At 45.0% G+C, this 21414-nt stretch overlaps 1 protein-coding gene across 3 annotated transcripts in view; it reads right to left on the minus strand.

Moving 5' to 3' along the window:
* TUT4 (terminal uridylyl transferase 4) overlaps positions 1–21414 on the minus strand; it is a 1145308-nt gene that overhangs the window by 437856 nt on the left and 686038 nt on the right. For all 3 annotated transcript variants that reach the window (XM_086952445.1, XM_086952444.1, XM_086952443.1), the window contains 4 exons: positions 18280–18366; positions 17664–17767; positions 10833–10890; positions 10641–10744 (listed from right to left, as the gene is read on the minus strand). In XM_086952445.1, the coding sequence (XP_086808571.1) occupies positions 10641–10744; positions 10833–10890; positions 17664–17767; positions 18280–18366 (353 nt within the window). The remainder of the gene's footprint in view (positions 1–10640; positions 10745–10832; positions 10891–17663; positions 17768–18279; positions 18367–21414) is intronic.

Consider the following 21414-nt stretch of genomic DNA (forward strand, 5'->3'; position numbering starts at 1 on the left):
GCCGCGCTGCCAGGTATCCCACAGCGCTCAAACCGCACAGCGCCTCGCGGGTCCAATGAGCGCTTGGAAGTTCCTCGCAGGTGAGCGCTTGAGGCGCGATTACAGCGCTTCTCGGAAGCCACACACGAAAGCGCTTGAGGCGCGATTACAGCGCTTGATGGCCTGTTAGCGCTACAACCAAATTAGGCAGTTCTGGGGGCCAAAGCGCTCGGTAGTGATAGCGCTTGGGGGAGGGGGAACTATAGCGCTTCAGGCAGCAACAGACTCTCGGCTTACAGCGCTTCTCAGGGCATAGCAGGGGAGCGCTGAGGAGCAGCACAGTTCAGTTTCAGCAGAGGAGATAAGGCAGGACAGCGCTGGGGCCACAGGGCAGACAGAGGGGCAGAATTGGCACAGCCCAGTACCTGGCTAATCCCCAGAAGTCCCGATTAGCGTAGGGGAGTTTCTTCTTGGCGCTGGTTGGTTCTGGCACCCTTGGGTTGAAGTTACTTGAAGAGAAGGGGGGTTTTGAGTTGAAGGTTGGTTAAGCTTCCTCATCAGGTCACTTCAGGTGGTCCCTGGGTTCCACTCCCGCCGGACCAGATCAGTGGGCTAGCTCAGTGTTCCTTACTCAGCTTGGTGGGCAGCGCCTAAACCCTGTCACCCCCAGTGGTATAGGTTCCTGACTAGACCCTACCGCCTAAGTCTCCTGCGTAGGATCCCTGAGGGCAGTGATGCCCCAAATGACTGGAAAGTTTCCCTCCCTTTTCTTTTATAGTGGCAGTTGGCAGTTGGTGACCACTCCCCCATTCCGGAAGGTTCCAGGAGCTTCCTCACTCTAGCTAAGGGCAGGCAGGCAGGCTGGAGTCGCAACATTGTTTAGGGGTTCCAGCCAGCTCCTGGCTACTAGAGTGCGTCTAAAAAGACCACGCTGCAGTAGCAGGGGTCAGTGGCAGCCATGTTGAGGGAAGAGAGCACCTGCACCTTAACATTGATTAGCAATGGGAGGTGCCCAGAGACCTAAGGCCAACAAAAAGAAGGTGGGAAAAAATGAGGCAAAGGCGAAAGAAAATAGGGAAAGACCACCCTAAGGCTGACAGGTCTAACAGGGAGGGAGTAGCCCCTTCGGACAACCTACAAAACCCACCTGTCCGATGTTATGGACTGACAGTGGGGGAGGTGATGGTGCCCATGGTGGTAAAGGGGCAAACTAGAAGGGTTTGGAGGCTGTTGCACACTCCAGTTTGATCAAGTTCAGAATATGCAATACGTATGAGTGTGTCTATCGCATGATGAATTTACGCTATTTATATTGAGATGTCTCACTCATGGGGCAGGCTGTGTCTCACGAGGGCTACTACAGCTCTCCAACTGATGATGGACCGATGTATTTTTCACTGAACAGGCATACACTGATAGCTATTACGTTTGAGTTGATATGATTTTTGAGTGATACACCAAGGGTTTTTAGCTAAGTTAGTGGACACCTCACGTATGTATTGTCACAGAAGAATGATACGAAAAGTTCAAGATCAGGCACTCTCTGAATGTCTACTGCATGGTTAACAAACGCGAGCATGCACTTGGTGATGCATGCCACCATATAGAATCTCACATTGGGATTCGATACAATGCATTCATAATTTAAGAAAATATACTAAGAATATGATCACTAAAATGGCCTTTTTTAATTACAGGTTGGACCAAAGTAAAAACAAAGTAACAAGAAGGGCATGTATACACTGTGCCCCAAGATGCAGTTAGTTTCTTGCATCTAGACTGTATGAACGCCGAGCAGACTTACCAGGGGGGTCAGACTAATCACCCTGATGAAAGACCCGGACCTATCTGGGCCATAAAGTAGGGCTGAAACATGTTGGTCTAGGGTCATAGGACCATAATATTCTCAATACCCTACATATACATTTGAAATTTTTAACATCCCCGACTACTCTACAAATAAAGGGCTACCTTGGAGTAAGTTGGAGGTTTATTAATCTTTATGCCCCCTGGTCTTTTATTTTAAGGGCTCCCTGGAACATGGTCGAGCCCACCCCAATCAATAGGAGTCAGGGTGAACCAGATGATGAAGCATGACTCCATTAGCGTATATGAGGGTTATTTAAAGAAAAGGAACCCTTTCCTTACTCGTCCCCAGGAAGACGGAGCTCCACGTGAAGAGACTAAAGCCGAGCATGCTGGATAGGTAGGTGCAACACCACACTACACCTAGTCACTATGTCTTTAATTGGTTATCCAAGTAGGGCCAACACTCTAGATACAGTGGTCTTAAGTTCCGGGAACTAAGGACCCTGGGTGCCTCTAGAAGGATAAAGATAGGTAGCAACCCTAACACTAAGCAACTCTTAAGAGCTGCTTCTGAAGGATGACCTCCAGAATCCTTATAGGTCAGAAGGGCAGGAGACAGTGGGTGGGGAAGCGCCAGAAGATGGGTCAGGAGGGGTCCCCCGAGAGACCTTAATTCTGAGCATGACCAGGAGGAGTCTGATGACTCCACACTGGTGAACTCTGATCTCCCAGGCAATAGTACCGATGGAATCTGTATAGGCAGGTTCCCCTTTCTTCCTCCTGGGAGGGTGCAAAGAGTTCAGCAGGTCTAGATTCTCCTCTGTCCATTTTAATACCTCAGACACCCATGGGGACCTCCATTTCTAGCGAGAGGGAGGACTCAGAGAGAGAATACCACCTACTCAAACTTGGGAGAGCCAAGTTTATGCTCAAGCAAAAGCAGTTGGCCCTTGTTAAGGAGACCCTGGAAGTTGAGAGGGCTAGGAAGAATTTGGGCATGGAGTCCCGTGGTGGCAGCACTATTTTACCTAGAGACAGGGATACTAAGAACCTGAGCAGCATAGTCCCTCTTTACCAGGAGGTGGGGGATATCCATAAAAGGATCACTGCTTTGGAGAGGCCCTATAAAGGTCAGAAGGTCCCCCAAGGGCAGTGGGCAGCTCTCCCGTGGCTCTCCTTTGCTAACAAAGGTAGAGACAAACTTTTCTCTGTCAGAGAGGAAGATGCTGGCAACTACCCTGTTTTGAAGAGTGCCCACTCATAGATGGGTTTGGTTTAACCACTGAGCAATAAAAGGTTAAGATTATGCAAACACAGAAGGCATATACCCAAGACGGAGTTGATTTTATGGACAATGCTATTAAGGCTCTGGGAGGCTGGCTTCATGAAAGCTACCTACATGAACCTACATGATTATGAAGGACTGCACAATGTGTTGATGGAGGAGCACATCCAACAGAATTATCAAAATCAGCAACTGCACCAGTACCTGGTGGACTCTGATCTGACCTTTCCCCAAGAATTGGGAATGAAGACAAACAAATGGGTCCGGTACCAGGGTTAAGCAGAAAGCTCATGGTGGTGGTGACCAGAAGAAGCTCCTTCTGAAGCCCAAGAGAAGGTTGTGGAGAAGGGTAAAGATAAAAAGAAGTATTCACAAGGTCCCCAAAAACTTTCCTTTAGAGGTGGGTCCAAGTACTCCTCTTCCTCTGGCAGGAAACCTTGGTGTTACCTGTGTAATGAGAAAGGCAATAGACCAAGGAATGCAAATTGTTCTAAGGCTAACACCAAAGAAACGACTACTACCCCTAAGGCAACTACCCCCCCCCTAGGGCCAGTACAAATAGTAGTCCAGCCCCAAGGGATTAGTTACCAAGGCTCAGGCCAAACAGTTAGGCACTGAGGGAGCTCTGATTTCTGAAAGAATTTACCAGCTCGCTTCAATCAAAAGGGGCAGTAAGGGTAAGGAATAATTGTCCTCCTTAACTCCCGTGAAAGTCAGTCTCCTGAGGGGGATAACCTCAGCCACTGTGAAGGAACTGTCCCAGCCAGAGGAACTTGGGCTTGACTAGGCAGAGTTCTTGGGAGCAGGGTGTCCTTCCAGGGCAGACTTGAGTTTGGAGCAGAAACTCTGCCCCTCTCTTGAACAGCTAAGACAGCAAGTTGCTGCTGAGGAGGCAGGGAATGCCAGTGGGTCCCATAAGATCTATTGGGAAAATGTGGTTCTGTTTTCTGAGAGTAGAGACACAAAGCCTGGTGCCACCAGTAGGTTTGCAATACCTCGGAAGTTCAGGGGTTTTCTTCCATCCCTAGCACATGACATTCCCCTGACAGGATACCTTGGGAAAAAGCAAACCTCACTTTCACTGGCCCCACAAAGCTGAAAATACCATGAGTTGCATCGCTCCTGTGTCACTTGCCAAACCAGTGGTAAGTCAGGTGGCACTACAAAGGCACCCTTAGTATCTGTTCCAGTAGTTTGGGTTCCCTTTGAGAGGGCAGGAATAAGCATTGTTGATCCCTTAAACCCTCCAACAGCATCTGGACACAGTTACATACTAGTGGAGGTGGACCATGTGACTAGGTATATAGAGACTATTCCACTTCGTACCACTACAGCTCCCTTAGTTGCTAGGGCCCTAATGGGAGACTTTTTCCATAATGGGGTTTCCTAAGGAGGTCTTCTCTGACAGAGGTACAAACCTCATGTCTAGCTACATCACAGCTATATGGAAAGAGTATTGTGTATACTGCAAGTTCACCACACCCTATCATTTACAGTGCAATGGGCTTGTTGAAAGGTTTACCAAAACCATCAAGGGTATGATCATGAGATTCCCAAAACAGCTCAAGCAGAAATGGAATAGCTTACTATCTTGCCTTATCTTCATCTATAGGGAGATTCCTCAGAAGGGTGTGAGCTACATCCCATTTGAACTTCTATTTGGACATCTAGTTAGGGCTCCCTTGTGTTTGGTTAAGGAGGGATGGGGACAGCCTCTCAAACCTCCTAAACAGGACATTGTAAACTATGTCCTTGGCCTGCGTTCATGTATCTCTGAGTACATGAAGGTGGCCAGCAAAAGCCTTGAGGCCAGCAAAGAACTTCAGAAAACTTGGCATGACCAAAAGGCCGTACTGACTGTTTACCAGCCAGGATAGAAAGTGTGGCTGTTGGAGCCTGTGGCCACAGCAGCTCTCCAGGACGAGAGGAGCGTCCCCAACACCATCCTTGAGAAAAAAGGGGAAGCCTCCTATTTCGTTGACTTAGGTACTCCTAGAAGTTAGCACAAGGTGCTTCATGTGAACCGCCTAAATCCATTTGTTGACAGGGCTGACATGAGCTTGGTCATAGCTACTTATGACTGACAGGAGGAAGAGAGTGACCCTCTCCCCGATCTATTCTCTCAGGACCCTGTGAACGGTTCAGCTGATGGAGTAGCCTTGGCAGGCGGCATCACTGACCAGCAGCAAACTGATTGCAGGAAAGTCCTCAATCAGTTACCACATTTGTTTTCTCTGACTCCCAGTCAAACCACCTGGTGTACCCCTGAAGTGGATACACCATGAGTAAAAACTACAGACAACTTGACCATGCCAGAGATTGCATCAGGACTGAGGTCCAAAAGATGCTGAGTTGGACGTCATTGAGCCTTCGGATAGCCCTTGGACTTGTCCTGGAGTCCTTGTGCCAAAACCTGACACCCAGGTTGGCAAAAGAGAGATAAGGTTTTGGGTAGACTACAGTGGCCTCAATTCAGTCACTAGGACTGATGCCGATCCAATTCCCAGGGCAGATTAACTGATTGATACTCTGGCCTCAGCCAAGTATCTCGATACATTTGACCTCACTGCTGGCTATTGGCAAATCAAACTCACTGAGGATGCCAAGCCAAAAACAGCATTTTCAACCCCTAGTAGGCATTCTCAATTTATTGCAATGCCTTTTGGCTTAAAGAATGCACCTGACACATTTCAGAGGTTGGTGAGCAAAGTCCTAACAGGTCTGGAAGCCTATAGTGCAGCATATCTAGCCAATATTGCGGTCTTTAGCTCCACCTGGGAGGATCACCTGATCCACCTTAGGAGTGTTCTTGAGGCCCTGCAGTAGGCAGGCCTCACTATCAAGGCCACAATGTGCCAGATAGGGCAGAGCAAGGTTGTGTACTTTGGTCACCTGCCGGGTGGAGGCTAAGTTCAACCACTGCAGAGCAAAATCCAGACCATAATGGACTGGGTTGTGCCCACTACCCAGACGCAGGTCAGAGCTTTCTTGGGCCTGACTGGGTACTACAGGAGGATTGTTAAAGGCTATGGATCCATAGTGACATCCCGTAGTGATATCACCACCTGAAGAATGCCTAAAAAAGATCAGTGGACAGTTAGCCTACTTCATATCATCAAATGCCTTCTGACAGCTATGTGCCCTGCTCCCATTCTGCAAAATCCGGATTACTCCAAAACCTTCATTGTCCAGACAGATGCTTCTGAGATAGGGGTAGGAGCTGTTCTATCATAACTTAATGCAGAAAGCCAGGACAAACCAGTAGCTTTTATAAGCAGAAGGTTGACCCCCATGGAGAAACGTTGGTCAGCCATTGAGGGAGGCTTTTGCAGTGATCTGGGCCTTGAAGAAGTTGAGGCAATACCTGTTTTGTACTCACTTCATGGTTCAGACAGACCATAAGCCCCTCTTATTGCTTAAACAGATGAAGGGTGAAAATTCCAAACTTTGCAGGAGGTCCATTTCCCTACATGGGATGGACTTTTCTGTTGAACGTAGACCTGGGTGTAACCATGCCAACACAAATGGACTCCCAAGATATTTCCACTTAGAACATGAAGACTCAACTGGGCACGGTTAGTCTGATCTCCTATTGTTTAGGGGGTGGAGGTTGTGTAAGAAAGAAGGATCTGCTTTCATGGTTACTGCCTCTTTTTGCAGGTGTTATTCTGTTTTATGACTAGTCTGACTCAGATCATGCTAATCTGGACCCCAGTCACTATGCTTTCTCCCTACATTTGACAGTGGTAAGTACTTTGGTACATTCCCAACTGACTACTGGTGTACCCTTCTAGGCACCTAGTATATGGTACTGAGGTACCCAGGACATCCCCTGGGCTGCAGCATGTATTGTGCCACCCATGGGAGTCCACTTAAACTGTGCCTACAAGCCCGCCATTGCAGCCTGTGTGAGTTTGTCCTTTGCCTTTCACAGCAGATATACATTTCTTTATATCTGAGGTCACTACCCTTTAATCCTATAAGTTAACCCATGGCAGGCTCTTCAGTCCTGAGGGCACAGTGCTTGGTTACAAATGGGAGGGTTCTCCTGCATGAGCAGGACACCCATAGAAACCCCAGAGTTGATTCTCGAGGCTTTTTAAGTGTGGTCAGACAGTTTATACATATAGTGGATATCAAGTTATTTACAATATGCTTAACTATATGCTGGCTGCACCGAAACCGGTCACGTTTGGTATCAAACATGTTGGAATCCTACTCCAACACCGATTCCAGCGTTGGATGTATGATCTCATGTACTGGGAGGCTCCCCTGGGGTGCCCCCTGTATTCCGGGTACCAGTCTTTATGGGGCTAATGGCAAGCTAGTGCTGCTGCCGACCACAGACACGTTTCTGCCCTCCTGCTCCTGAGCGGAGCTCGAGCAGGGAAAAGGAGAACAATAGGTTTCCTGTCACAGGGAGGAATGACCACCTCCCAGACAGGACTATGTGTACTGGACTTCGATAGGCTTAGCAGCACTGGTGGTGGAGGCTTGACCTCTCAGCAAGTTTGAGAACAGTATCCCTCGTCATAACCGCGGGAACAGAACCCCTGTGCACCACATCGACTTGCTGTTGCCAAGGCTTATTGGCTCTGCACTTTAGAGATCTTCGGGCTACAAGAAGTTCCAGCCTCCACCATCTCTTTCTGCCGAGATGTTTGTCCTCACCGCATCCCCTGTACCGTGGGGCCCGCATCTTTGGAGAGCTGATCGAGGTCCTCTTGCGACTCCTGTGCCTTCAGCCTGTGGGCCCTCTTGAGGGTCTTCTTTGGCTTCAATAGGCTTCCCTGCTTGCTCGGGGCTGCTCTGACTCTCCTGCAATTGAGGAATCTCTTGGACCTTGCTGGACCCAATGCTGCTCCTTTATCGTATACTACATCTGTTGTTGCTGCCATGGCTTGTTAATGATCCCGCTGGACACCGACCCCCTGGTTCTCGACTTCTGACGGGAGACAGCTCGAGAACGGCTCTTGGTCTCCACAGCATCGCCTGGTCCTCACAGCTACAGTGACAAGGTCACCGTTATCACTCATGCATCTCCAGTCATAGGTGGTGATTGCTCCTCTGTGCCTCGTGGTCACTGCTGAGTGGCATACTCTGTTCACTCTGCTTGCAGGTTCTCCTCTTCAAGAATCCACTCTTGGATTCCACCAGAATATTGCACAGTCTTCGCCAGTGGCATCTTTTCTGAATCCTCCAATGTGGTCTACGGCAGTTTCCGGCGTCACTCTGCACCTGGCTTCCCTAGTGTAGGAATCATGGTTCATGGGGTATCCACGAGTGGGGTGACTATCTGACCTTCCGTCTTCCACAGGGTTCAGAGTCCACTGGGAAGGATCCTTCTTTAAAACTGCAACTTTCCTGTTGACTTGTATTGAGTACGTGGCTGTGTTTCCACTCTGCACACAACCTCCGTGGGGTTCTTGGGTACTTACCTTGGGTGGTTCCTGGTGTCCCCAGCTCTCCTGAGTCTCTTGGTCCAAATTCTGACTTCAGTCGCAGGTTGCATTCCACTTCTTTAGTATATGGTTAGGTATAACCTGGAGACCGATGTGTATTGTGCTCCAGGTTATACCTAACCTGGAGCACAATACACATCGGTCCTCCTGGACCCCCAGTTTGTATAAAATTAATCCCTGGAATAAGGTGTATGTAAAGTGCAATAATAGTTTGACGAGAATTGATGACAATACTTGTTTTTATTTCAGCTCACGTGTAACGTGGATTTTTAAATTGCGAATTCTTAATGTTTTTAACTATGAACTTTTATGGTTTTGTATTAACAAAACGAATAAAGTTATTTGAAAATTGAAAATAATGTGTCCTTCTGCAGAAATGCATTCAGGGTCGAATGTCTAAAATAGGCTGGAGCCTCCAGTCCTTCTTGGCACACGAAACTAGCAAGACTAACAGTCTTCTCTTTCCTAGTCTGGACTCTTGGAGAGTAACACACACTTCTTGTAGCAGAATGGACAGGTGCTCTTTCGAAATTTGTTCTGATATGATTATGAGTTTGCGGGGCAAAAAGAACAAGTAGTGTATTGCCATGTTGAACAATTAGTAAAACCCATCTGTTGAACGTGATGGATCGTCAACCAGGGAGCAATCGCTGAATTCTGCCCCCACCCTCCGTACATTATGAGTATGCACTACAAAGAGAAAACTAGAGTAGTGCGAGAAATTGGGTTGTTGGTTGAATGGGGTGCTAACTCTGCTCAGGCAACAGCCTTAGTCCCTGTCAGGGTGAACCATAAAAGTCACTAAATTAACCCTTGTTTAAGTTTCAGGTTCCTTGGGACAAAAGAAGTCAGGCTTAACTTAAAGAGATAATATGTAAAGTATTTATGCAACAGACACCCAGTAACAAAGTGAAAACACTACACAAGAAAATTCACACACCAATTTAGAAAAATAGAGTTCATTTTAATAGATTATTGGAGACCATAACAACAAAAATAAATTAGTAGAATAAGAATTCTGAATTTTTAAAGTTAGTACCAGGAAACTCAGGGTTCACCAGAATCTGTTGGGATCTGCTCGTCTACTGGAGACCAAGCTGAAGACCGATATATGCGGCTTCTCCTTGGGAACAGAGTGGCAGGATGGAGTTGAGTACCGCTTTGCTTTTTTGTATTTCCATTTGGAAGTTCGATTTGGACATAATGGAGGACTTAGACAGTGAAGTTGACCACTGAATCAAGTCCACGCCCATGACTTAGAGCGGAAGTGTGACCCACATCAGTGCTAGGACTACTAAGGTTTGGTGATTTAGAACTTTGCTTCTAGGTCCCGGATCACCTTCAGGTGCATGAGGTTACATTTATTGCACAACGTCAAGTTGCGGCCCGAGCCCAGACAACATAGTCGCATTATGGGCATCTGTTTTCTACATTCACGGTATGGTTTAAAACCAGTCATTTTAGGAGGGGAAATTGTATTCTAGCACACTGGATTTCATTTGGAACTCGTCAGAAGAATGACAAAATTGGGAGCGGAGCTCTGGAACCAAGCTGGAAGTAGTATTCTAAGATAAGGAATGTGCACTTAAAAGTATAGATCAGAAAAAAAGATATAAAACATACACATAAAACTTAGTCCAATCATTGTCTTCAACTGCAGCTATATGATCAACAACCATCTTAGATTTTACTTTTAGCTATTCATTTTTATTTCATTGTACAAATCCAACTCCTTCAGCCTGACCGTAACCCGAAAACCCTTCTATCCTAATCATACCTATCATGTTAATGATAATAGTTTGGCCCTCAATAATCCTAACTCTTCTTTTTCAGTAAAATAATTTTACTTATACACCTCTTATATTCAGCCGTTTTAATCTGCTGCAGTGTTATGGTCTTACCCCAGAAGCAGTGCTGGCTTCAACCTCGTAAGGGGTAGTAAGTGCTTTATAAATGCCATTACAATACAATATATTAGATTTACTTTAGCTTAATGTAATTTTAATTTGTTGCCTGAAATACCTCAATTGCATACTCATGTTATACAGATGGAGTGATCACTGTTATTTTATCTTTATTATTAATAAACCTTCAAGAATACCTACCAATGTGTTATATAAGCTGATATCTCCTTCCAGTAAACTTTCTCTGTGTTCAAATTTAACGATAGGCACTTTAGCGGTTGTTATTGGTAAGATGTTTCTTAAACCTAAACATAAAATAATTTTTAAGTTCTTTACAGAGTTGAAAAACAAATTATGTGTAAAGTTCAGGTTCATAAAGTACAAAAGATGTACCTGGATGCTTCTTAAGAACCTTTGCTAGACCTTCTATTATTTCTTTGCAATTCAGTTTCTAAAAGGGAAGAGCAAGAGACAAAGTGACTCAGGAGTGACATCATAATAATGTCACATACTAGCATACCAACATTCATTAACAGTAAAAGACTCTGAATCTTGAAAAGCAAACAAACTGGAGCATGTTAAGGTGATTCGCCCTCACATCTCAGATGCGCAGAATCACTTCGATCGTGGAAGCCCTTGGATTGATATTTCTTTTTCATGAGGTCCACTCAAAACAGTTTATGAACAGTATTCACCAGAGGGTGAACTATATTGCGGTCATCTAAAAGCCACTTAATTACCCATCCCCTCAATGTGTTCTCCAGTTATATATACCAGGTGCTCAACAACCATTCAATATCAGTACTCCTCAGGTGTATGAAAGGAATATGCTACTTACCAGTATGCATCTGTTCTTGGCATGTAGGGCTGCTGAATTCATATCTGTGCATAGATCGCCGCCTAGTGTTGGGTCCGGATGATTGCACATTGTTGTCCTGGAAGAGTCTTCAAAGTATCACGAGATAGGTGGCTCCTCTCCCCTGGACTACAGTGCGCATGGGCATCCTCTCCATCCTTAGATTGTTTTACGCCATTGTGGAAGAGATGGAGTATGGTACAGTAAGAGATGGCCATTTAAGAAAGTAATAATGAATGCAAAGCTGCGACAGGCACCGGGGAGGAGGGTGAGCGATATTAATGTCAGCAGCCCTACATGCCAAGAACAGATGCATACTGGTAAGTAGCATATTCCGTTCGAGGCATGTGGGCTGCTGAATTCATATCTGCGCATAGAATGTATAGCAGTCTCTCCCTTAGCGGTGGCTACTTGTGCCAGCTGCAGCAGTCTGAAAAAGAGTTTTTAGAACAGCCTGTCCTACAGCTGCTTGCTGTTTTGAATGTACATCAACACAATAGTGTTTTGTGAAAGTATGTATTGTTGACCATGTGGCTGCTCTACATATTTCCTCTAGAGGAATGTTTCCTAGGAAAGCCATGGATGCCCCTAGTTTGCGTGTAGAATGCGCTCTTGGGGAAACTGTTAAGGTGCGTTTTTCTTTAATGTAACATATTTGGATGCACTTAACTATCCATCTGGCTAACCCAGATTTTGAAATGGGGTTGCCTTTTTGTTGTGGTGAGAAGGCAACAAACAATTTTTTAGTCTTTCGAAAATCCTTAGTTTTATCAATGTAGTATAGAAGTGCTCTTTTGACATCCAGTGTGTGTAGAACCCTTTCAGGTACTGACTGTGGATTTGGAAAGAACACTGGCAGTTCTATTGTTTGATTGATATGAAAATGGGATACCACCTTGGGCATGAATTTAGGGTTTGTTCTAAGAACTACCCTATTTGCATGTATTTGGATGAATGGCTCTTGAATAGTTAGGGCTTGTAGCTCGTTAACTCTTCTAAGTGAAGTAATTGCTACTAGAAATGCCACTTTCCATGTTAAACATTGTAAATCACATGAATGCAATGGATTAAATGGTGGTCCCATTAGTCTGGATAAAACAACGTTTAGGTTCCAGACAGGTGAAGGTGGGTATTTTGGGGGAATTATTCTTTTGAGTCCCTCCATGAATGCCTTAATTGCAGGTACTCTGAATAGAGAAAGATGCTGTCTGTTCTGAAGATAAGCTGCAATGGCATCTAAGTGTATTCTTATAGATGAATAGGCTAAATTGCAACGATGTAGGTGCAAAAGATAGCAAATGATATTTTGCGTTGAAGCATCTAGTGGGTTTATGTCATTGTTATTGCAGTAAATGACAAAACGCGTCCACTTCGCAGCGTAGCAAGCTCTGGTTGTAGGTTTTCTTGCCTCTTTGATAATGTTCATACAGTCAGGAGATAAGTTTAGGTACCCAAACTCTAAGACTTCAGGAGCCAGATTGCAAGGTTCAGTTATTGCGGATCTGGGTGTTGTATGTCTCCATGGCTCTGAGTGAGTAGAGTGGGTGTTAGCCGCAGCCCTTGATGAGGCACCACGGAAAGTTCTAGGAACGTTGTGTACCATGGTTGCCTCGCCCATGTTGGAGCAACCAGGATCAGGGTCAGTGAATGCTGGCGTAGTTTGCGTGCCATTGACAGAAAAATTGCCATTATTTCCAGCAGGTCGATGTGCATTTTCTTTTGTTGTGCTGTCCATAGGCCTTGTACTGTGTACTGAAGGACATGGGCTCCCCATCCCATCAGGGATGCGTCCGTTGTCAACAATATTTGTGGTACATGCTCTTAGAACAGTCGTTCCTTGCAAAGGTTTTGTGGATTCCACCAATGCATGCACGACTGGTTACCAACACTAGGTCTTTCAATTGTCCTTGCGCCTGGTTCCACTGCCCTGCTAAGCACTCCTGTAACAAACGCATGTGTAGTCTGGCATGAGGGACTATAAAGATGCAGGAAGCCATCATGCCTATGAGTTGCATAAACACTCGAGCAGAGAGCGAGTGTTGGGGCTTGAACTTTTTGATTAGTAGCTGCATACTGTTTATTCTTGCAGCGTTTGGGTATGCCTTTGCTGTCAGAGTATTTATTGTTGCTCCCAGGTACTGCTGTACATGGGATGGCTGAAGGTGAGATTTCTGGTAGTTTAACGTGAAGCCTAGGCTGTGCAGTTGGTGAATTGTTTTGGACATGTGGCTGGCACACTGCTGGGCTGACTGTGCTTGTATTAGCCAGTCGTCTAGGTATGGGTAGACGTGAATATGCTGTCTTCTTAAATGTGCAGCCACTGTCGCTAGGCATTTTGTGAACACTCTTGGAGCTGTTGTTACACCAAATGGAAGGACTTTTAACTGGTAATGTTGATTTAATAGCGTGAAACTGAGATACTTCAGGTGAGCAGGATGTATCAGGATATGGAAATATGTGTCTTTGAGATCTAAGGTTGGGAGGAAGTCTCCTTGCTGCAACAGTGGTAACACTTGTTGTAGAGTGAGCATATGAAAATGTTCTGATAAGATGTAATGATTTAGGGGTCTGAGGTCCAATATTGGTCTGAGAGACCCGTCCTTTTTGGGGATGAGGAAGTATAGTGAATATACTCCTGTACCTTGATGTTCTAATGGTACTAGTTCTATGGCCCCTTTTTGCAGCATGCTGATGACTTCTTGCTGCAATACGTTGAGGTGTTCTACAGACATAGGACGGTTTTTTGGAGATATGTTGGGTGGTGTTGAGGTTAGCTCTAGGCAGTAGCCATTTTGGATAATTTGCCTTACTCACTTGTCTTTAGTGATGTTTTCCCAGACTGGTAGGAATTGTTGTAATCGTCCCCCGACCGGTGTTATATGGTCTGGGGGTAGCACTAAGGAGTCAGTGTTTAGTATTGGTAGAGGGTACGGTGGTGTTTATCCCTCGTCCTCTGCCTTTGTTGTTATTGCCTCGGTATCCACCTCTATTGTTTTTATTGTAGGTGCTTTGTGAGTTTCCCTTGTAGCTTGTGGTCTGCTGTGATGAGTTGCCTCTTGCAGCCCCCCTGTAACTTGAGCGGCGAAAGGAGCCTCTATGTTGCTGTGACTGTAGGGCTCCCATAGACTTCGCCGTCTCAGTGTCTTTTTTCATTTTGTCCAGTATTGTATCTGCTCCTGGACCAAATAAGTAGTTAGTGTTGACTGGCTGGTTTAACAAAGTGGACTGGACTTCGTTTTTAAAACCAGAAATGCATAGCCACGCATGTCTCCTGATCATAACACTGGTGTTAATAGACCTGGCAGCTGTATCTGCTACATCTAAGGCACATTTAATGGAGGCGTTAGTGATTAGCTTTCCCTCCTGTACTAATTGTTCAGCTTGTTCTTTGTAAGCATCAGGTAAATGCTGGAGAAGTGTTTCTAAGGTATCATAGTGTGCCCTGTCATACCTAGCTAACAGGGCTTGCGTGTTAGATATTCTCCATATGTTAGCTGCCTGTGCGGCTACCCTTTTTCCCGAAGCCTCGAAGATTTTTGATTCTTTGTCGGAAGGTGGAGCTTCCCCAGTAGTTTGAGAGTTTGCACATTTACGTGCATTTGCCACCACTAAAGAATCTCAAGGCAGTTGTATGTAAAGTCAGTGGCGCTGGCCTGTATTTCCTATCTATTCTTGGGTTAATGACCCTTGCCCTAGTGGTATCTTTAAATACGTCTCCTGCATGTTTAAGTACCCCTTTCAACATAGGTAGTGTTTTAGCTGTTCTTTCTGATGTGGCAAAAGTGTCAAAGAGGAAATCTTCCTCCACAGGGTCTGCATGCATGTCCACATTGTGATGGAGGGCTGCCCTTTCGATTAATGAATTTAAAGCAGCTGTGTCCTCTGTAGTAGAAGGCCTAGCAGGGTATGCAGGTGTATCAGGAATGGGTTGAGAGTCACCAGGATGTAATGGGTCAGCCCATGGTTGAGTGTGACTGTCTGGGTCAGTGTCTACAGGGTAGGTGTATTCCTGATCATTTGCCTCATCCACCTCTTCATCTGAGTGTATGGGTGTATATGAGTATTGGTTAGGCCTAGTTGGCTGAATAGGCTCAAATAGAATAGGTGAGGTAGAACAGTCCCTTTTCTTTTTGAGTGGTATAGTGTAAGTCTCTTTCACAGTCTCTGGTCTGATTTTCCTTTTGTAGAGATTGACTTTCCCTGAGTTTGGGTCAATGTAAAGTTTTGACTGTTCAACTGATTCAGGGTCTGGATGTAGGACTTCCTGTTCAGCAGTTGTGGTTGTTTTAGCCAATGTCTTTTGCTTAGTTTGTTTTGGTTCGATGCCGCTTTTTGGGTCGCACGCCTTTGTTTTTGAGGAAGGTGGGAGGCCAAACTTAATCGGTCCGATGTTTTTTTGTGCCACTACAGTTTGTTTCTATAGTGCTTGTCTTTGGAGCCGAAGTTTTTCCTGTGTCGACCGTTTTCTTTGGTTCGATTATGGCCTTGTGTCCTTGTGACGATTTCGGAACCGATGGTTTTTGATCGACGCCCTTTGGTGTAGGTTCGATGGCCTTTTTTGGCTCGATTTTCTTGGACTCGATTGTTTTCTTCAGTGGAGCCAATGGTTTGTCGCCTTTAAGTTTGGGGTCGACAACCTTCTTTGGATCAAGTCTCTTTTGTGTTGTCGGCCGTCGACGCCGATGTTTTCGGTTCGACGCCCTTTTGTTTTGGAGTAGATATAGGGCGCTGGTTTTAGGCTCGACGACCCTTGTATTCGACGCCGATGGTTCGATATAGTTCGGCCCGAAGACTATATTGTCGACGAGTTTCTTTGGTGTCCACTCCGATGGATCGACGTAGTGTGGTCCGAAGACTGTGTAGTCGATCAGTTTCGGTTTCGTTTTGTGTTCCACCATTTTTGGTTTCGATATCACCAATCTCGGAGTACATTGATCCGATGGCTCTTTGTGAATATTCTTAGCCAGGCTGAATTACGGGGCTATAGAATGTCTTTCGAGATCTTGGCTAATGCCTTGTGGCGATGCCTCGACCTGAGCCTGTGGAACCATGGAGGTAAAGGTATAGGATCCCCGTACTCACGGTTGGGCCTGGTTCATCACTGGAGTCATCCTCTACGGCTCCCATCCCTTGTTCGTCGTCCCCTACCTCGACGAGGTCTTCTTCCTCTTCGATGTAGTAGTCGGAGTCATGCTCCGATTCTTGATCCGACAGTTGTTCGTATTCTTCGGCCTCGACAAGATCTTCTTCGTCGCCGAAGATATTGTCTGGCTCTGGCGCTTGTTTCTGCATGATTAGTCTAGCGGCCCGTAGAGTCCGAAGTGTCTTTTTGGATCGAAATTGGGCACAGGCTAGGCAGTCGGATTCATTATGTTCTGGAGATAAACACTTGTTACAAACGGGGTGTTTATCGATATGTGGGTATTTAGAGTTACAAAGAGGACATATTTTAAATGGGCTCCGTTCCATCGACGACTGGTCGCGTGGCGCCGAGAAGGCCCCCGGCCCGATTCGACGTCCCAAGGTGATTACAGTGTGTAAAGAAGCTGTCGGCACCGATTCGAGACAATACTGTAGATACCGAAGGCCTTTTGGCCTCTAGAAAGTGTAGTTTTGATTCCGAACTTCGAGCAAAGGAAAGTACATCCGAACCCAATGGCGGAAAAAACAATCTAAGGATGGAGAGGATGCCCATGCGTACTGCAGTCCAGGGGAGGAGCCACCTATCTCGTGATACTTCGAAGACTCTTCCAGGACAACAATGTGCAATCTTCTGGACCCAACACTAGGTGGCGATCTATGCACAGATATGAATTCAGCAGCCCACATGCCTCGAACATATCACTATTGCTAACATCTTTAGAATTCTTCTTTCACAGCAGAAGAAACCATTATCCATTTAATATTTGACACTATCTGGGTACCAAATACCCTGTATGATGTTTTGCATGCTCTCTAAAATCACTACTCTTGCTTCCCATGACAGTACCCACAAATGGTCTTCCCTACTCAATGTTGCAAACTACCCGTCTCATACATCCGTTGTTTGCTAACTTTTTCACCCTGTACAGACAGTAATGAACACTTCCAGGTGCATCTAAGTCTACTAGTATCATACGTCTGACCCCTAAAGATAAGTACTATATAGTTGCCATGCTTAATTTTTCAGCTGGTTTCCTGTCAGCACACAAGAAGCTAATGCCTATAAGTGGATCTTTCCTAAAAACAAAACTGCTGCCTTGCCCTAGCAGCTGCTTGTGTTGCCTATCTATGAAGATGCAGCTGAATGGCTCATAGGTAATTGACTGCTGAAGAAATATAATAGGGGAGTACTTTTAAAAGGTGACACATATATACAAAACTCTTACCTCTGCGTTTTCATGGCCTTCTAATGTCATGCAGATATCTAGATCACTGTCCCGGAATCCAAAACCATTTTTAGAAGAGCCAAAAAGGCACAGCCTGGCTTTGTCTGACCAAAACACAAAAACAAAACAATAAAAAAAGTGTTCCTAATATTCACAACATACTGTGTGGCTTAAGAATACTTTTCAACTATCCTGCAAAAAATTCTAATGTGAATACACTACATTACTATGCACTACCATTTTGTGAGTGGTCATTATATTTAGGTAAGCTAATATCATCTCAGGCAAAACAATTTTTCTGTTCAGCTGCTCAAGTGCAATAAATGTCTATTATTTCATATTGCCATGGAATGTGTCTGTAAAAATAACTGTCATTGAAAGGTTAAGTGTATAAACAATTTTATAAGTCTATTTTACAGAATACTAATACGTCAATTATTTCATGTATTGCATTAATAAGAACAAAAGCGCATTAGGTTTCAGGCTCTCCAATGGCTAAGCTGATTAATGCTAAATATCGTCTTCTCTGTAACAAACACTGATGCTGAGAGGTCAAATCTAAAAGCAAGAACTGAAAATATGTAAATTAACAATTAAAACTAATACTACAACCTACCATTAAATTCCTTCCTGATAAACCTTTCCAAATATGCCAGGATTTGTTCGCGACCATGCTGCTCACATGTGTGGGGTGATAACTCATCTAAGAAAAGACAGCAGACCATTATTTAGTACTGAAAACTACACCTACTGACTTCCATGAAAAGTTTGTTTTAGTACCATCAAGAACATTCTGAAAATATTATCTAATAGAGTGAGGCGGAGAGAACTAGAATCTCAACTCAATCTCTCCAATGAATGTTATACTGCCCATTAATCACGACAAAGCAATTTTTAAAGGCAGGAAGAAAGCCAAACTATTGAACCTTGAAAAACAAAAGGAAAAACCAAAAAGAAAGGTCAACTTCATGGGGGAAAAAGAGATCTAATTGAATAAAGATTTACTTACCATTAGTAAATGGTTCTTTTGAATACTATATTTTCTCCTGAGATTTTTAATCTCTTAAATTGTCATCAGCCACATCACTGGGCTGGGAATCTGGTAAGAGAGTGGGAGCCCTAGAGTATTAAATCTCTAGAATGCAGTATGGCCATGTGATGCAGGCTGGACTAGACAACGCTGCTTAGCCTCTTCCAGGCCAGCATATGTAGCTGCCTAAATACTAAACGGCTGAACAGAATAAGGAGCGCTGTAAGGGATCAAAAGTAAAATGGATAATCATAGAAGAATCGCCAAAGGAAACTCCGTAATCACCAAAAACATCCTTACCAAAAGGAATTTTTCTACACTAAAAGGAATTCTTCTAAATTCATCTCTTTGGAAAGAATCGTTTACCATCGAAGAATTTCAATTAAGTGAATGCAGTACTGATTTGTCATACAGAAAATCTGTGTTACTAGAGTATGTACGTATGTGCTGCATCACTGGTTTACCAAAACAATATTTTGGCAAAAGGTTTTTTGATTTTTTTTATTAAAGTGTTTTCTTTGCCCACACTGTTCGGCTTACTTGTCTAAGGTCATTCTGAAAGTGAAAAAGCGTAGACAACAATTATGGAAAGGTTCAAATGCAGGACCATGACCCGGCCAAGAAGGGTGTTGAGGTCCAGTTTCAATGGTATGATGGAACCTGGGAGAAACAGATTATTTAAAAAACTCGCTAACAGTTCATCAAATAAATCATCCTAAGACTAGCATTTTAAAGTTAAAACAGAAGTAAAGAGTCAGGGCACAGTATAAGTGAATGGTGAGAAATATACCAAGTCAACAGCAAAAAGAGAGATAAGGTGAAAACGTCTGGTGGAAAAAGCTTTGCACAGGTTTATAGCATCCATGTACACCTGGATGCCCCTAAATCTGATGAATTGCCTTGTCCATTCTCTTCTAGGGCTCCACATAGTGGGGAGGACAAAAGGTGGGACTCATCTTGACCCACTCACTATAAGCTATGGCAGGTTCTGGAATGGCCTGAGGAAGAGATCCCAACCATGAGTAAATGATTCCAACAGCAGGATTCCTAATCTAAACTACAGAACTTCAGCCAATAACTGTTCCACATTATCTAAGAAACATTTTAATGCTGGGACAATTGTTAGCTTTCCTAAAGTCGAATTGGACGCCTGCTTTGCTATTAAACATTCACAGCAGGTGTGCTTGATAAAAACATATTATATTAGTAGTAGTAAATTTTCTCTGGAACTGACCACGGAAATGGAAAACCTAAGTGCTCAGAGAGGACCCAAAAATGCAAGAACCATTCCAATCACTCTCCACCTAGATGCCTCAGGTCTGAAAACATGAGCTCCTTATAGTGCAGTAGCTCAGTGGTGATCTAGATCCTGAGCTGGTACAAAAGTAGATTTAATCTGACCAGGGAGACATGCCCTTGTGGCCCTGATGAACCAGTTACTTACCTTTGGTAAAGCACTATCTGGTACAGACAATCTAGTCGCAGATTTCTCACTGACCCTCCCTTCCCGATCGTTCCACCAGGCAAATGACCAGGACAGGGATGCCACGTGCTTCTGCAGCGGCATAAGCTTTGGCCTTGGTAGAAGGAGCGCCCAAGTCCTTCTTACTGCTTTTTTATCTGAAGCGTAGCCGATCTTAATGCAGAGCACAATCCAGCAGTAGATGGTTCTCTTATGCACAGCCATGCCTTTTTGTGCTCCAGAGAACCCTACAAATTGCCCACTTGGTGTCCCTTGGTATGATCTATGTAAAAGCTCAGCGCTCTCTTTGGGGCCAAGCAAAGGAGTCTCCCTTCCTTCTTAGGAAAAATGCCACAAATTACGCCAAGAAAGATTCCTGTGTCTGCAAAACCAACTTGTTGGGAAGAAGGTGGTGAATCAGCTCCAGAAGGTTGATATGGAGCCGCGACTCTGAAGGAAACCAAGTGACTCTGATCTCTACCTCTCCCAGATGGTCACCCGAACCCCATCAGTCAACACTGTCAGTTTTGGGAGGCGAAGGGAAAGGGGTCTGCCACTGACCCAATCACAGTGCAGTGGCTACTACTGCAGATCTTTTGCAGTCGCCTCCGAAATTTGAACGTGGTTAGAGAGGTCCGCTTGATGTTGGGCCCACTGAGACGTCAGATCCCACTAGAGAGCCTGCAAATGCCATCTGGACCCTCGACCAGGTGAAGCAGGAGGCCATCAGTCCCAGCAGCCTCAGAGTCAAACTCACTGAAATCCAGCACCAAAGCTGACAGATCGAGATCATAGCCTGAATGTCCAGGACTTTGTACCCCAGGGGAAAGGAATGAAACCAAACAGTGTCCAAAAAGTCTGAGATGAAGGGAAGCATCTGTCAGGTGTGACTTCGGCACGTTGGTAGTGAACCCTAAAGACAACATGAGGTTTGCTATAGTCTGGAGGTGCTTGACAACAGCCTTGGGCGAGTTGCATTCAGCAGCTAGTGGTTGAGGTGGGGGAAAACTGGTATACCTGACCTCAGAAGTTGTGCCGCCACCAGCACCATCATTTTTGTGAATATCTAAGGGGCAGTAGTGAGACTGAAGGGAACACAGAGAACTGGAAAAGCTCGCATCCACCATAAACCACAGACGGCGCAGATGGGCCTGCAGGACAAAAATATAGGAATAAGTGTGTTGCAGGTCTAACGCTACCAACCAAGCGTCCCCTTAATGCACCCCAGTCTATCCTCAACGGGATTTATATTTCAGTTA

This window comes from Lissotriton vulgaris, chromosome 1_1 (genome assembly GCF_964263255.1).
Source record: "Lissotriton vulgaris chromosome 1_1, aLisVul1.2, whole genome shotgun sequence".
Classification (NCBI taxonomy): Eukaryota; Metazoa; Chordata; class Amphibia; order Caudata; family Salamandridae; genus Lissotriton; species Lissotriton vulgaris.